This window comes from Stegodyphus dumicola, chromosome 1, assembly GCF_044657685.1.
Source record: "Stegodyphus dumicola isolate Sdum_Otavi_A_Nest chromosome 1, ASM4465768v1".
Lineage (NCBI taxonomy): Eukaryota > Metazoa > Arthropoda > Arachnida > Araneae > Eresidae > Stegodyphus > Stegodyphus dumicola.
The window spans coordinates 59,620,433-59,637,745 of record NC_140768.1 but is presented as its reverse complement, the minus strand read 5'-3'; the positions used below and the strand labels follow the sequence as shown (position 1 = coordinate 59,637,745).

Sequence of the window (17,313 nt, the reverse complement as noted above, 5' to 3'; positions counted from 1 at the left end):
GGGGACGGAAGGTAACGGAGTCTGTATTTTCGCTTAGAAATAAGTTGCAGGAGGCAGAAAAGTTTGCTAAAGAAAATTCTGAAAATAAGCAACAGAACTATTTTTCTTACCACAGTTTGAGGTCTACGTAAAGAGATTTTAATTTGAGATATGTGATTAGTAGTATTAATACCAGCTTGAATAAATAAACTTTGCTCCAAATGGACAGGCCTTGGCAAAGTAGTTGAGAAAAAGGTCTCTATACTCGTATTTAGTGGAGTTGCAAAATGAATCGGTTAGAGATCGTCATCAAAGTAAATTTTGGAAATACTTGCAATCCCGTATATCCAGTCAGAATAATTTACGCAACTGATGCAGAATTCGGAGAGGTACACACGCCTCTCCAAAGAAACTCAGAAGTAGAAATGTTGTGAGATAAGACCTACATTTGAGATGAATGTAAATATTTACTACGGGCATTAATGGATCAGTTGAGCGGATTAATCAAATCTTTCCGTGTGGTATTTTCCGAAGAGATTAAATGCGCTAAAGTGGGATTCCACAGAATTATGTTTAAATCGGATGTTGAAAGAAAGCAACTTCATATTTAAAAGGTACCTGCGCTGAAACACTGCGCATTAATTGTAATTAATTACACACACTTTCGGTTCAGACAGGGGCAAAATACCTCTCTTCGGTTACTTTTAGTACAATTTGATTTTCGGAATTAATGACCTCGTGCTTTCTACAATCTGTATATGAAGTCTGCTTTCATTCCGTTTATTAATTTTAAATCAGATGCTTTGAAGTTTGGAATAGTCCCTCTATATGAATCCCTCTATATTTTTTGGCCCTTTCTATTCACATCTTCAGAATTGTAAGATATATCAGGAGTATCAGTTTTACGTTATCATCTTTCAATTAAATATCTTGACATGTATCAAGGCATATTACCACAAAATGTCTAAGTTTCTATTGGTACTCAAATGTAAGAATTCCATTTGATTCCAATGATCTAAAATAAAGATCTAAACCATATAGAGTTTAGATTTATGTTTTTATGATTTGAATTTTCAATTGTTACAGTTAGATAAACGAGAGTTTTCAAGGAAAAAAAGAGCATTTCATTTAAAATTAATGGCGATTTCATATTAGAATAACTTATTTATCAATTTAGATGTATAGTCCGATATGGTGAAACAAATTTCATGCGACTATTATGGTAAGTGAATACGCCTTGTTTAACTGCAAATTTAAGGTCATCATCAATAACGTTTGTCGATTTGAAATAAACCGCAGTGTTCGAAGACGAAACGCAAATAATTAACTTTTTAAATACTTTTTAATACTTCTTTTATTACCTCCCTCTGTGTGACACTGAACAAATTACACTATATGATATATCACAAAAGATGTGATATACTATCACGAAGATTTTAGAAATTTATTAAGAATTTATACTTAGCTCTTAAAGTTTTCTCTTAAACTTTATTTTCTTTTCATCATTTAAATTATCATTTACCTGTGAAACTGAAATATTCGACAGACTTTCGTGTAAATATTCCAAAGAGGTTTCAGACCCGGACAGAATTTCTGACGTAAATATAAAGCCTGGTCTGTCTGAACATCATGAAGTTTTAATGTAACTAAAATGAAAATAATTAGTAAGTTTAGGGATTCTAACAAGATTTCAAAATGTTTAGTTATGGTTAGCGGTAATTCCGCTTTGTGATATTAATCGGAGAGGTTTGAGAAAATTATGAAGAAATAATACTTGTATGTATCTTATTTTTTATATATATTAAAATCCTTTTTCATCATCTTTTCTATTTATCTGCATTTTGAACTTGTATTAAAAGTTATATTGCCAACATTGGAAACCCGCCGTTTCTCGGGTAATATACGGAAAACACAAATTATTATAAACACTTCTCAACCTTTTGCCTGGATAATAGCAACAGTACGCCTGGAAATGGATTCAAAAAGGCGTTGGAAGCTGGGCGGTGGTATTGTCAGCCAACAGTCTTGCAGGTTCTGACGTAAATCCGTCACAGAATATGATGGTTAAGTCCAAATATTTAAAACACCATTGTAATCCGTCCTGCATATGCAAGAGTAAGTACATATCTGGAGACTTTGGATGACAGGCGAGTATTGAATATTATTATCGTTGAACAGCTTCTGTACTTTGTGTGATCAATGGGGTGGTTCATTATTCGCATGAACGAGTCAATCGTGTTTTGTATGAACAATAAGGTCTTGAAGGAGTATAGATGATCAGCCAACAGTTCAACACAGCTTGAACGCGATAGGGTTTATTCAGAGTGATAAGGGAAACAAATAAGGACACTTAAAGTTGCTCCAGACAGTTACAACGCCACCAACGCCCATCTGACACAAGGGAACAGATGGTAAACGGCGTTATCGGAACAGATGACACATTTTTGCCTTCTGCCATCTAATAGTGATGCGATCTGGAAAATTACCACTGCAGCAATAGATGACTTTCCTTTAAGAATGGAGTTGTGGGTAGCTGTCACCTGTTATATCCAGACTGCTCCAGTTGTTGAGGACGATCCTAGTGAAGACGCTGAAAGAAGCATTTGCATTAAACTTGTAATTTGGCATCTTACCGGAATTTAACAAAATATGACATAATCTGACTTTTTGTCGTTACGATACGATACGATAGTTATTCCAAGCATCTCGTACATCACTCGGATTAAGACTACATTTGGTACGATTCAAACCATTTTTTCCGTTTTTGAGTTGTTATTAGTACACCCGTGCTAGAGTACTGCGCGGAATGTTCGACAAATCGGCGGTTGCTGATATCGAACATCCGGACTTGCAAGGACCCGCAGTTTGCTCGCAATCAAAATCGCTTAAATCGCTGCTCTTAATCATGATAACAATCTTTGGCATGTCTTTCGCACCTCTGCTATTTATATTCTAGTGTGCCGACGATAACCAATGGTTCTCAAGTCAGTGGTTCCGATAGTGGTCACTTAAGGTGGTTTCAATGCAGGTGCGTTTGTCAGTTTGTGTTTTCAGTGTATATCTTAACTTTGAAGAATTCCTAATTTAATTGGTTCGTCTGAATATGAGATAAGTAATTTAAATAAAATGTAGAAAAACTCACTGCTTTTAGTAGATGTGGCAGATTGTCCGGTTTAGTATCCACCACAATGCTGTATATACCGCGACCCTTGATGTCCCTCAGAACGTCCCGGAAGCCCCTTTGGTCCGTTTTGCGGAACACGTATTGCACATTTCTTGGAACTGGTAACTTCAGAAGCTCTTGTAAATTAATCAAAGCTGCAATGAAACAAAACAGAATTATCACTAAACTTCTTTTTTACTTTACCGATACATTATTCCCACAGTAATATAAAGCATAGATAGAAAACTATTATTTCACATGCACATAAAGGCTGTTAACTCTGTTAAAGTAGCATCTTACATCACAGCATTTTAAATGCGTTTGAGTACTTGTAAATATAATATGGAAGTATCAGACAATGCAGATTTCATCTGAGGTATGGCTATAATGAAATTCCTATCCTAATTACTTTTTATTTATAATAATTAGAAATAAACTGGTTACACTGTTCGTCAAATTTAAAGGCTAATCTGACAATATATGCTCATTGATAGCCCAGTGGTGCTATTATTTTTGGTAATTATCTGTTATTGAACTAAATATCAGACTTCAGCGCATAAATTAGTCTATCAAATACGAAACTTAGCCTGAAAACGTGTTAGAGTGAATGCAATGGCCTCATGTTAAAATTCGGGTCTGAAGAGTTTCTTAAAGTTCATCAGGTTTCTGAGAGTGATCAGTATTCATTATGAATCCAATACATTACGTAAAGAAAGGCAGAACTGGCGGTTTTAAGCAAAAATGGAAGTCATCCAAGATATAAATATTATTTCAAAAATCCCATCAAGAAACTGTAACCGCTTTATAAGCAGAGAAGCTGTTGTCAGACAATACTCTCCCGCATCGAGAATTTATCATATGAGAATGCTTAGAAAGAGAAGATATTAGTCGAATAGATTCACAAGACTACTCTCCAGACTTAAATCCGAATGCACATGTATGGGATTCCTTAGGCAATCAAACTGCAGATGGCAAAAAAAAGTGTCTTCCCAAACCCTTAATCACGTACAAAATGCACTTTCTGAAGAATGCCAAGCTTCCACAAGATCTAATAGGATCAAGATTATCAAGATCTCGATCTTTGACAAGTTTTGTGGACTCAATATGTAAAGTCTGTATCCATGATAGGAGGTGTAAGGTATTTTCTCCCCCTTTATAGTGTGCCGTCGAGGTATAATTGAAAAGCACGCCCGACTAGTAACCGGAAGATGCGGAGTTCGAGTCCCGGCGAAGTCCCAGTTAATTGTCTTGCTTTTCTTTCTTCAGAGAAACCTAGTCTTTACAAAGTAACCATATACCATATTAAAGAAAGTTTAATAATTAAAGAAAATATTTTCTCATCATTTTAAAATTTCTATAAACGGACTTTAAAATCAATATTTTGAGATTAATAAAATGGTAAATTTTGTTAAATAATGCTTTTGCACAAATTATTTGTAATCATTTTAATACATAAGATTTAGCTCTGTATGTATCAATGTCTGTTAGTTTTAACTTGCACAGTAGAAACATTTCCTAAAGGGCTCACTAGTCTTCATATGCTTTTTTTTTCTTCTTTATTCACACATTCCTTACTTTGCAACAAAGTGATTAGTCTTTCATGAACATGATTTACATTTAACTGAACCATTTGCATTCATGAATAGATCTAGAATTTAATTCAAATGAAAAATCGTGCTTATTAAAAGACTGATTACTTAATGTGAATTAATAGACTGCATTAATAGCTGCGGTATCTTATCTACTAAAAAGCGGTACATTTTATTTAGGTTTAATACTGATCCTGGCACTTATGATACATATTTTTAGCTTGTCGTTAATGAGTAAACTTATAAGACAATTTCGTAATTTAGATTAAATCGTGGTACAGTAACATATTATGCTATGCTATTTAGTGTACACTTATGATAAAATAATCGTTTTTCTAAATGATAAATATCTGGTTTATCTACGAAATATTTATCAAACTGCTATCAACCAACTGATAATCTAAAATTCCAGTGAAATTATCAAATGATAACTTTAATGTTAGACAAACTACTTTAAAGTCTTAAAACGTTATTTATAATAAAATTTTATTCATAATTCAAAATTAGGCAAAATTCAGGTATACATTTGTCGTTGATTCCGCAGAAAAACTTGATCGATTTCGAGGGAAACAGATGCGAAGAATGGTTTTTCAATAAACAGTTTTCCCCATGTCTAGCGAAGAATCCTTTTGCTTCTTGAAGGAGAGCGTTCTCATTCCGATATTTTTATAAATATAGTAACGATCTAAGGCTGATATTTGTATTTTATGTTTGAAATTAAAATTCATCTATTTCAATTACATATAAAGGTCTAGACAAGTATACATTCTACAAAAGTTAAGCAAATGTAATAGACATAAACATTTTGAATTACAGATGAAAATCTATTAACAAGAAACAAATTTAAATAAAAAATAGAATAAAAAGAAATTGTTTTTGAATTAATCTTAGTTCTAAATCATTTTAAATTAAAAGTGAAAATTATTATTATTACTATTTCTTATAATAGTTATTATAATATGTACATCTTTACTAAAACTGCGCATGGCTGTGTTCTAGATTCATGACGAGAATTATACTAATTCTATATTAATTTAACAGAAGTATTTTGTCGAAAAAGAAGAAAAAATAAATTAATAAAATTCTGTTTACGATAAACTTACTTTAATGTATTGATAATTCAAATAAAATTTTCGGAAGATATTTTCAAAATTTTATTGTTTACTTATAAATCTTAGCTTAAGTTACAACTAATAATTTTTTTCTCTTTTACTTTTAGTCTTTTAGTCCCTTCTGATTTCAAAACACTGATTTCTTCAGTGTGTAGTTCACACTACAAAGATTATGCAAAGGAGCCTCTATGTAGCGATGATTCAGATTTCATACAAGAAAACATGGAAAATCAACTGTGTTCTTCCTGAGATTTGAACCATCGAACTTCTACTGCAATTTAGTTGGATTAACCACTTATAGCACCAAAACAGGCATAGGGAAATGCAATGCGATACTTCCTCACTTGGCTGATACAATGTTAGATAACTGCTTGCTCCCTGTGAACTCAGATGAAATTAGAATTAAGGCAGTTAAAGGACCGCGAGAATTGGCCAGTTTCAAGCACTTTAGCCAGTCAGAAGTTTGAGGTAAGAGATCTAAAGCAGTCAAATAGTGAGCGAAAAATTACATAATGTAAATAATTTATATTGGTGGGTGGAATCTAGTAGCGTTTTTGTTTCTGTTCTCATATGACATGTATTATTCAGTCTTTATAATCCACTGTAATGCATTATATTATTCATATTACTAATTAATATATACTAATACTATGCAAAATGTTTAATATTAAATATTAATCAGTGCAACTACTACTCGGTAAGTATTATTAATTTTAACGTTATTTAATGTACAGTTTTATAATAGTTTGTTATTATACTATCAGGATATTTCCTCTAATTTATTATTGTTTTAAATTGTCAGCTATAAGCAGTGGCTTTCAGTAAATGAAATTTAGTATTTAGCCTTTCTATATCGTTTATTTTTGTAATTAGTTAATGAGAAACTACAGTGATAAATTCATAAAGAAATCAACTGTATTTTGCATAGTTAAAAAATACATTGTATAGTTAGAACCTTTTGTGGGAAAGTGGAAGGATCAAGAGATTAACAGTTATAATTAAAATATATAAGTAATAAATGATATTATTCCATCAATTATATAAACTAACAGTGTCATAATGTACCTACCAGTTAATCTCGTATATTATTTTTCATGATGATATAAAATTCAGAAAAATATTCTGACAGACAAAATGGCATGTCTATTCAGGAGCAGTTTTATTTAATCATATCATTAATAATATCATTTATGGTTAACAATTATGAGCAAAATCTGAAACTTTTTATCGGGGTAGTAAGCCGGGGTAGTAACAGTAAAGTCACGGAATATTGGTAAGTCCGCTTTAGGTTCCAATTCCGGCGATTAGGGTGGATGCATAAGCACTCCGTTATTTTTCCATATGTAACATGTATACAAACCAGCTTCTCTTAGAAAGCACACCACTGCAGCATCCCTCTTCTCAACCAGATAAACTTCGAGCGCATCGCCATAGTTAAATAAACCAAACTAATATTTCTGGGCCATTCCAGCACAAATTAATCATTCAGAATATTCATCACACTAAAAGCAAAGCCTAAACTGACTACATGAAACCTGGAAATGTAAAGCAAAAATATATAATTATGGGGAATGTTTAGACTCAGAATTTAAAACTATAGATTTTCATTATTGCCCTGGGGAAAAAATTTAATATCAACATGGCATGCAAACGTGGAATAGGATTATTATTGCTTGAAGCTTGAAGCTTGATCTTAGCCCTGATGATTTCAAAATCCACTTTAGCAAAATATTCTATTAACTGAAACTTTACAGTAAAATATACCATTTTCATATAAAGAATCAGATTATGAAAGCAAATCACTAAGTACACTTTGCTATTACCTTGCTTTGAGCAATAGCTTTTCTTTATGAAATCAAGTAATTTAAAACGGCGAAGCACTAAAGTTTTGCTTCAGGAGCAAAACATTTATGGAAATCATTTTGTAGAGGAACTGCTTTTTATTCATATTAGGTATGAAACAAACCAAAAAGACGACTTAGCTAGTCCACGCAGCAAGAAGGAATCAAGACAAGAAGAAAAACCACCTATTGACTGAGGTAGCTATTTTGTAGTCCGAAAGTCTCTTTTTGCAAAAGAATTGAAGGGTTAATTTAGTAGCTCAAATAGAAAATGTATTTAGCATTACGCTTATTCCGTTCATTCTAAACTTCTAGACTTTTAACAGGCCCAATGAGTACAAGAAAAAATGAGAATATACATAGAGGTGCATATGCATAACTAACCCGTATTATGACACATGCATTCACGTTTTTCTCCAGTTTTTCAAAGCTAATAAAATCTGATTTTCGAGAATGAATATCTGTCTATAGTTTTTATTTTAGCAAGAAAAATGAACTTTCGTGAATATATAATATTTTTAATAATGACAAGCGAAAGAATGTGATTTTCTTAGATTCATTCGCTGCAGCTTCACAAATGTTAGCATGTTTTGATGGAAATAGTATGCAATTTAACCTTTAATTTTAGTTCTGGAAGTTAGGTAAATATGTATGTAAAATTCAGTCGTTAAAATAAATAAACGGAATAAAGTATAATGGTATTAGTGAATTTATTTCTTTAACATATATGAATATCTAAGCACAGGGACAGAAACTGGCAATCACAACAAAAGTTAATTTCTGAGTTTCAGAACCATGTAAAACTAAGCACATGAATAAATGCATAAAATTATGTATTCCACATGCGTCTTTGGTAACGTTGAACTATTGTAAATGACGATTTGAAGATCATGAAATCTAAGCAGTATTTCCTTCATTTTACAAAAGTGGAACTTAAGTATAGTGTAGTATAGAGAGAAGTATTAGAAGTAACGTTTTATTACTATCGCTATACTATTCCATACTTCAGTACTATAAAATAGAATCTATTACTATCATATACTCTATAGTATAGAATATAATCTATTACTATTCTATACTATAGTATAGAGAGATAGTAATAGGAGTAGTGTGTTGTTTTTTATTTTAAACAGAACCTACCGGTGGCCGAGTGGTTAAGACCGTTGAATGCTGGCAGTTCGATGCGGGATCGAAACAAAGCTACAGATATAACTCATTATTGGTTTCGCAGGTTTTTTCTTAATAACGTGACTACGACTCAGTTCCCCTTAAATTCCTTCACGAAAGCATCTATCGTCCTACGCAGATAGGCCTCATGTGCTCTGCCATTTTAAAATAATGAAACAGTTTAAAATTGAAAGACAATGGTTAGAATAATAATAACACACCACTGTTAGACTGCGAAGATCGAAAGTAATAAATGTGGATAAATCTAAAATTTGATAGTAAGAGATAGAGAAGACAAGAAGGAAGAACACTTATGAATTTTATTGAATGGTGTATATGTTACGGTGAAACACCGAAATCTGGAGAATGTCGACTTTCACCGGTGAATGTCAGCATTCACATAGTCGCTTGGTGTATGTCCGAAATATTTTCCAAATACTCTTATTATTGACTTACACCGGTAAATGTCGACATTCACCATGTACTAATGGTGAATGTTGAACACACAAGAATATTACATTTTCTTCTCCTTAATTCGGTCGCGAAAAACGCACTTGAAACTTAAAATAAGAACTTAAGAGTATAAGAACATAAAACACACCGTACATTCATAATGAGAAGGAAAATAATAGAAGTTAAGAACTTACTAAATTACGTGATTCAAATCTTATTTATTGCAACAACTTAAACTACTACTATGACACTTTGAATTGCACAAGAGGCCCTTGCTTTTACAATTGCATTTATTTGTGGAACACTTCCTTTTGCAATGACAGCGCGTACATATACTCCTCTCTTTTCAACCTACACCGGAGCATATCTTTGATTGTCGAAATACAACGGTGAGGGTCCGAATATACAAGAATGTAATGCAATATTCGATCTTTCACCGACGTATTTGGTGAATGTTGACATTCTCCGGTGAAAGTCGACATTCTCCAATTTTGGTCTTTCACGGTAACATATACAATCGTCAAACAAGTGCTTCTGTAGTTTTCACTCTGTCTGACCACATATCAGTTGTCGAGGTTCATCTTCTGTTTTGGCTAATGTAAACGATTTTAAATGCAACAGTATGAATGGATACCATTAGGAGTGGCATATTTTTCAAACATATAATTCTTTGTAAGCAACAGAATACCTCAAAATACTGCATTAAATCTCTGCACTATTTTGGAACAATTAAAACCGTACTTTTCTTTAAATACTACCTAAAGTAAATGGTTAGCGGTATTGTGCTAGAGTTCATAAAAATTTATTAAATAAGCAACCCAGATATTAAGGAAAATTTAAAAGTTTACTACCAGTGAAGAAAGTAGCGGAAAAACATCCGAAGATGAACAAGAGCCATGAGATACAATTGCTGTTAATAAAAATATCTTAACATAAAGCGAATATATTGAATTACAAAGTCACTTAGCTCATTGATTTATCATATTGCCATAGAGGTGATGAAGAAGAATAGCAATATTTAGAACATACTAAAACATTCTGTCCTAGAATTTTGAAAATGGGTGCTCTAGGAATTTTTGTTAATAGTGCCAATTAATGTTATATTTCCAAAGTGCGGTAAATTTCAAAACATATATATATATATATATATAAAGTTTTCCTTAAGTTGCTTTCAAAGTTCCCATGTATACATACATAGAATGTTAATATAAATACAAAGGAAAGTACCGCAAAAATTATACAGTGTACGAAATGTGCTGTAAAAAATTCAACACAATATTAAAGAAAATGAAGAACCAAATATGTAAAACAAATAATACAAAATACAGACTACAAAAATAAATAAAATGGAGCATACAAGAAAAACAAATACAGAAATACAAATATTTTGCATATAATGCAAAACCATTTTCGCTTTCCGGCGTTTTCCCTCGTAAAAGTGGAAATATTTTTTCAGTTTTCTTCTTTTATTCGTTTCTCGAAAATGACACTGGTGTGGTTCTTTCTCAGAAGCGATTGTTTGCAAAGCTTGGGATACGTATATACATTCAAAGCTTTTTTTTTTTCAATTCACACACAAAAAAAATTCAGAATAGAGTATAGGTTAAAGCCTAGATTTTAAAGTTCATTTTAAGATAATATGCTAAATATTTACATTTAAATTTCGTTTCAAAACGTTTTAAAAAGGAGTATACGTACTAATAAAAAAATTTCCCGCGTAAAAATTAGATACACTTTTCTAACTGTATACATTGTTTGAAAAGAAGCATAAAAAAAGAGTAAAAATGCGTAAGTTTGATATACTCCTTTACAATTACTAAAGGAAGAACCTTGAAACGAATTCGAACGTAACTATGTTGATGCAAACGATGATGTTAGCTAAAATCCCCTTAAAAAGCTACATATTACATACATTAGCTGCATATTATATGGCCGTATGCTATCATTATACATCATTAATTAATCAATAAATATTATTCAATAATATCAATTAGCAAATATTTATATTATTCTAAACCTAGTCATATAATTCTTTATTAGTTAATTAATGTTTAAATATTTAATGATAAGTAGATGCTTGTTAATTAATTATTATTTTCAGTTTTTGTAGTTTAGTTATACAATAATTGCATTCTTAACAGATTTTCCAAAAATGATTTACCTATTTTTTCAGAAATTCAATTTCCTTTGAATAGTTCACGTAAATAAAAAAGAAGTAAAACTCATATAAAAAGGAGTATTTATGACAAAATTTAATACACTTTTTTAGAAAAACATTTTTGTAAACACATTTACTTTAATCACGATGATTCTTTCTTTGAACGTATTCAGTGGGAATCTAAAAATACCTTAAATTCTTTCACTAAACGCTCCAAATATTCTACAAAATAATTGGAAAAATTTTCTGAGGGCATTTTAATGTATAATGGTTGACTTATAAATGTAATGGAAAACGTTTTATACATATGCACATTACGCATTGCTTTTGGCAAATAAGCCAATAAGAACTCTTAGAATTTTGATTTCTATAAATATTCAATATTCATAAATATTAATATATAAATTATTTCACAATAATTTCTACGGGTAACGCAAAGATGTTTTTTCCCACCAATTACTAAAATAAATTTCAATAACTTAGAAAATATACATTTAATGAAATCATCAAAAGGCAAATTTAATTATTATTATTGAATCCACTTTGATCCGTTGTCATCAGATATGACATGATATCATTTAATGGTGTCTCAGTCGCTTAGTGCAAAACATTTTTCTGCGAACTTCTGCAATTCAGAGCTTGGTTTTCAAGACATTTTTAGAGTTAGCACGTTTTTTATGTTTCAAAAAAAGCAAAGACTTACAGCTTCATTACCTTATAAATCTGAAATTTTGCACCCATATTTGAGTTGTTTCTTGCCTAGAGAAAAAACCGAGAGAGACGTTTATTTATTTATTTATTTAAAATAAGCTAACTTTGAGAAAGGCTTTTCCGATACTCACCGTTTTTTACTTTTTAAAAAAGCAGATATTGCGAGTGAAGCACTCATTACGAATATATCCTTCATTTCCATTTTCATCGATCAGTTTCTCGACATTTCTGAACAGTTTCTTCTGCCAAAACTTCACTAGTTTTTACAGAATAGTTTTCCAAGACTTCCCAAGGAGATTTTGCCAATAATAAATCCTATATTTTCTTACTAATACTAGACCTCAGCACATTTCTTCGTTCTAAATTAAATATATTACTATCCGCACTACCACTTCTTGATGCTTGAAACGAATCAACTTTCATACGATATTGCAAATTTCGTTCTTTTTTATTATTTTTTTAATTTTTCCTTGGAGGAGATTTTGATCTTAGTGAGTTTGCGGTTTCGCTTTTTTCCCTCGTCTTATTCCTCTTATTCTTTTCCAAGTTTTATTCTCGTCTTATTCTTTCCCAACTTTGGGCTACTGTCTATGCTGTCTTAGAATGCCATCTTTTTTTTTCTATTTTGATACTCATGCTATACGTTCCATATTGCTTAACAAGGAATACTTTTTTTTTTCTACGTCTATCAATAAAATGTTTTTATCCAGTTCAGACCTATGAAACATATTTGAAATGATCTAGGCATTTCAATGTTTAAATGTTTGTAAGGTTTATGCTAAATTTTCTAACAATTAATTTTTTGTTAAAAGTTACTTTCCTATCTTCCTGAATTTCAGCTTACAACTTCCGGCCAGAAGGTATTTTCTGAATTGCGTTTGAATGCAAATGAGGAGAAGTATTTAACTCTGAAGTTCTGCTGACTTCGTTAGAGAGCTAGAGATACTGACTAGCATGCGTTCGCCCTTTTAGGATACTCTCTCTCTTAAGCTATTGTTACGCTCGGCCGTACTTTAGGCCCTTCATAGCTTCGCCGTTATTTAGCATCAATCAATCTGTTAGAATCTTGATAGCTTTGGCTATATCTTTTAGTTAAATTAGTTAAGTTTTATTGATATTATTCCGGAGTTTCAAGACCCAGTGGAGGCTTCATTGTAACTCCAAGAAGGAGTCGTCTTTAAAGAAATTATGTTTTAGTTCTGGTTTCATCAACAGATGGCGCCACTAGCTTATTTTCTGTCCAGATTTTCTTATCTTATCTGATCATTATATCCTATCTCGTTAATTTGAGCTTTTGCAGCTGACGATGGTGGTTCGGTAAAACCATCGAAACTAGTCCTGTGAAAATTTGAAAATATAACGCTGATTTTTGTTGTTTCACTTCTGAATTAGTAAGGAGTCGTCTGCTAACTTTATTTTGAATAATAAAGGGTAATTAACCCTTCGTACGTTACGTTTCAATCTCTCTGAACTAAGAGATTATTCGCTTATCAGTTCTCAACGTTCCAGAAACATTGCAGTATCAAAGTTTGGTATCTTACATGTTAAGAATTCTAACAAAAAAAAGGAGCAAAGGAAAACAATTGCTACATAAAAATATTTTTCCATATTTGTATATTTTTCTTATCTATAATACTTTGCTGCATAAAATGCATCAAAAGAAAAATTTAGGAATTTACATTTATTAAAAATATCGCTGATTTTAATAAGTCATGTAATGCATTTTCCTGAGCCATTTCTGTGTTCTGAAAATTTAAATGGTTTGAAATTAAGTTATTTGATATAAAGACGTGTAAAGTTATAAAACACAGCTGAAAACCCCCAAACTATGGGATTCGAAATTAAATTATGCATTTATTTCACCTAATGCGCAAACGTAGTGTTTTACTTATCTTCATTGGTATATCGTTACTAAACTATTGAGGACTATCGAGGACTACTCGAAAACTATTGAGGATATATAAGGAAAATCATGAGAATGAAAGATGTACAAAAGGACAAGAATTTTGATAAGTCTCAAATCCGATGTAAAACCCTAAGGGGAGAACATCGCAAAGGAAAACAAATATCTCAAAAGGTACTACAGCACCAAAACTAGTGATGTTAAAAGTAAAAATATATTCAGTAAATAAAGATGTCGAGCTGTAACGGAAACTAAAAGAACGTATTAAAGATATTTAATATCTCACAATTCGAACACTTAAAATTAATGAAAGACGCTAGGATTTTTATAACTATTCTAAATCTGGAATATTGAATACTTTCATGAATTATTCCTGATTTATTTAGTTACAAAGAAGAAAATTAAAATTTTGATGGAAACAGAATTTTCGTCGTATTATAAGGTATTTCTCCCACTTCCCTTGCGTGCCTTCGTGGTGTAACGGTAGCACGCTGGGCCGGTATTCCAGAGGTCTGTGTTTCGATTCCCGGCGAAGGCGGTTGCATATTTTTCATCTTTTCTGCTTCCAATTAACCTAATGACTCTACAGTATATGCGAAAAACATCTTTGCAAATTATCGAACATATTTTAGGACAGTTAAGAAAAACCTCAGATATATAAAAAATACGAAAGATATTACATAACTTTACAAAAGCAGCATTTTATGTCTTATTTCAACTTTTGGCTGGGTATGTAATTTTTATTAAGCTAAAACTAGACTTTTTATCAAATTCAGAATATAACCATTTGCTGGAAACAGCTGGTTGTAGCAATATGAGCTGGCAAACGGAGAAGTTAATTTAAGAAATATGCCTTTTAGTTCATAATCTGCTCTGCTCTTGAGATCCTTGCTACACTTGCAACTGAGCTTTCAATTTTTACGGAAATGATAAACTATATAATTGACAGCATCGCACATCGCTGTACGCGTTGTTTTGCTTTTAAGGGAGATCGTACTCCATACTGAATGTAATTTTGCAGTACCAAACTGACACTTCCGATTTGTTCATTTTATGCATTATTTGTTCATTGTAAGCTAATTTCTATAACACCATAATTGTCTGGAAATTCCTTTTTATGTTATTTTATACCTGAAATCATGCTGTATGCCGTGGGTCAGTCTCATTAAATTTTTTCAGTAACCGTTATTTTTGGGATTTTTCCTTAATTAATGACAATCAGTTTATTTTCCGTGAAGCAACATATTTTAAGGATTCCCTTTATATATTTTCAGTATCGTAATTCAAATAATCAGATATTTTATATATTTGCTTATTTTATATGCTCCTTCCAAAGAAGAAAGTAATGAATATTTATCTGATGATTGCAATGACCGTTGCATGAATTATTCATGGCAGTTCAATACTATACCCCAACGGAAAAGCTGTAATTATGGTTTTATTCATAGGTTTTTCAAGAATCTACTGCTTTACAAACAGCATTGAAGTTGTGGGAAGCAGACAAAAACGTCATTAATTATGTTTTAGAATAATAGCTACATGTTCATTATATATTTGAAAACCTTTCTCACTTCACGTTCGTCAAAAAAGAATTTTTGATTGATTTATAAAACAAAACAAATTGATTAACCAACTACTTTAAAACACAAGTTAAAAGCAATCAAATGTTTTTCAAATAAGGAAAGATAATCATGCTATTACTTCAGTTTAACTTGGAACATATTCAGGTTTATGCATTTATTTCACCTAATGCGCAAACGTAGTGTTTTACTTATCTTCATTGGTATATCGTTACCGTTGTCTAAGTAAGCTTTCAAATTTTCCCCTTTTGTGACTTCGTTTTACAAATTTATAATCATCCTACCGTTGGAGGCTTGCTTTTCAGTTTAAGGTTTATTGTTACCGTTTAAAGCCTGTTTTTCTCGATAGAATCGAAAATCTCCCCAACTGTCACACATGTATCTGTGAGTATATACTACACTGACTACCAATAAGTATTTGGACACCTATGCAAATGATAATATCTGCGATCCTAAGGTACGTCACGGATTCCGCCGGTATATATCGTGTAGGAAACAGCATCGGCTTTAGTCGCATGCAAGATGCTCGCAGTTCGGAGCTCTCTATTTCGAGAAAGGTATAATTATCGGATATCACAAATGTGGCCTTAAAAGACATATCCTTAAGGGACATATACAGCGATCTGAAGTACCCCAAATCGACAGTGGCCTATGTGATTAAGAAGTGCAAGGTGAGCGGTGATTGTCGGAATGTGTCCCGAGTCGGCAGACCAACGAAACTGGGAGATAGAGACCGACGAGTGCTGTCTAAAGAAATTCGGAAGAACCGCCCCCAACCGATGGCCCTCATCCGCGAAGAGTTTCAACAGGCATCCGGGAGTATTGTTTCAATGAATACCATCCGTAAGGAAGCACATCTGCTTGGTTTTCATGGTCGTGCTGCTGCCCATAAGCCTTTGATTACAAAGTCCAACCGCGCTGCTCGGTTAATGTGGTGCAAAGCACATCGAAATTGGGCCGTAGATCAGTGGAAACGGGTTCTTTGGAGTGACGAATCAAGGTTCCCCCTTTACTGTTTGGATGGCAGGGTCTGGGTCTGGCGTCTACCTGGAGAACGTCTCCTGCCAGAATGCATTGTGCCAACAGTCAAGTTCGGCGGAGGTGGAATTATGGTCTGGGGGGTTTCTCCTGGTATGGGCTGGGATCCTTGGTCTCCGTTCATGGTAAGCTAAATTCCGATGCCTACTGCACTATTTTGGATGACAATGTGCTTCCTACGTTGTGGCAGTTTTACGGGTTGGACCCCTGTTACTTTCAGGACGACAATGCCAGTTGTCATGTTTCGACGTAAACCAAAGCTTGGTATGGTGCTAATGGAGTTCATCGAATGGACTGGCCTGCCCAGAGTCCAGACATTAACCCTATCTAGAACCTCTGGGACACGTTGCATCCCCGAATTCAGGGGTGCACTATCCGTGCAAAATCGGTGAAGGAACTTCTATGTCTTCTCCAAGCCGAGTGGTAGAAAATACCACTAGCTGTCATACAAAGACTTGTGGAAAGTATGCCTCGGAGGGTCCACGCTGTAATTACCTCTTGTGGAAGCTCTACCAACTATTGCTTTTGAATAAAGTTAGTTTTTCTTTTCTATCACAGGTGTCCAAATACTTATTGGTAGTCAGTGTATATGCAGTTGTAACTATAACACTGAATATAC

The 17,313-nt window shown here is 32.7% G+C and overlaps 1 protein-coding gene across 6 annotated transcripts in view; it reads right to left on the bottom strand.

The window, feature by feature from the left end:
- The window catches only part of LOC118187950 (glutamate receptor ionotropic, kainate 2-like), a 588,918-nt gene that overhangs the window by 134,315 nt on the left and 437,290 nt on the right, over positions 1-17,313 (bottom strand). For all 6 annotated transcript variants that reach the window (XM_085815148.1, XM_085815167.1, XM_035358255.2 and 3 more), the window contains exon 4: positions 3,122-3,297. In XM_085815148.1, the coding sequence (XP_085671274.1) occupies positions 3,122-3,297 (176 nt within the window). The remainder of the gene's footprint in view (positions 1-3,121; positions 3,298-17,313) is intronic.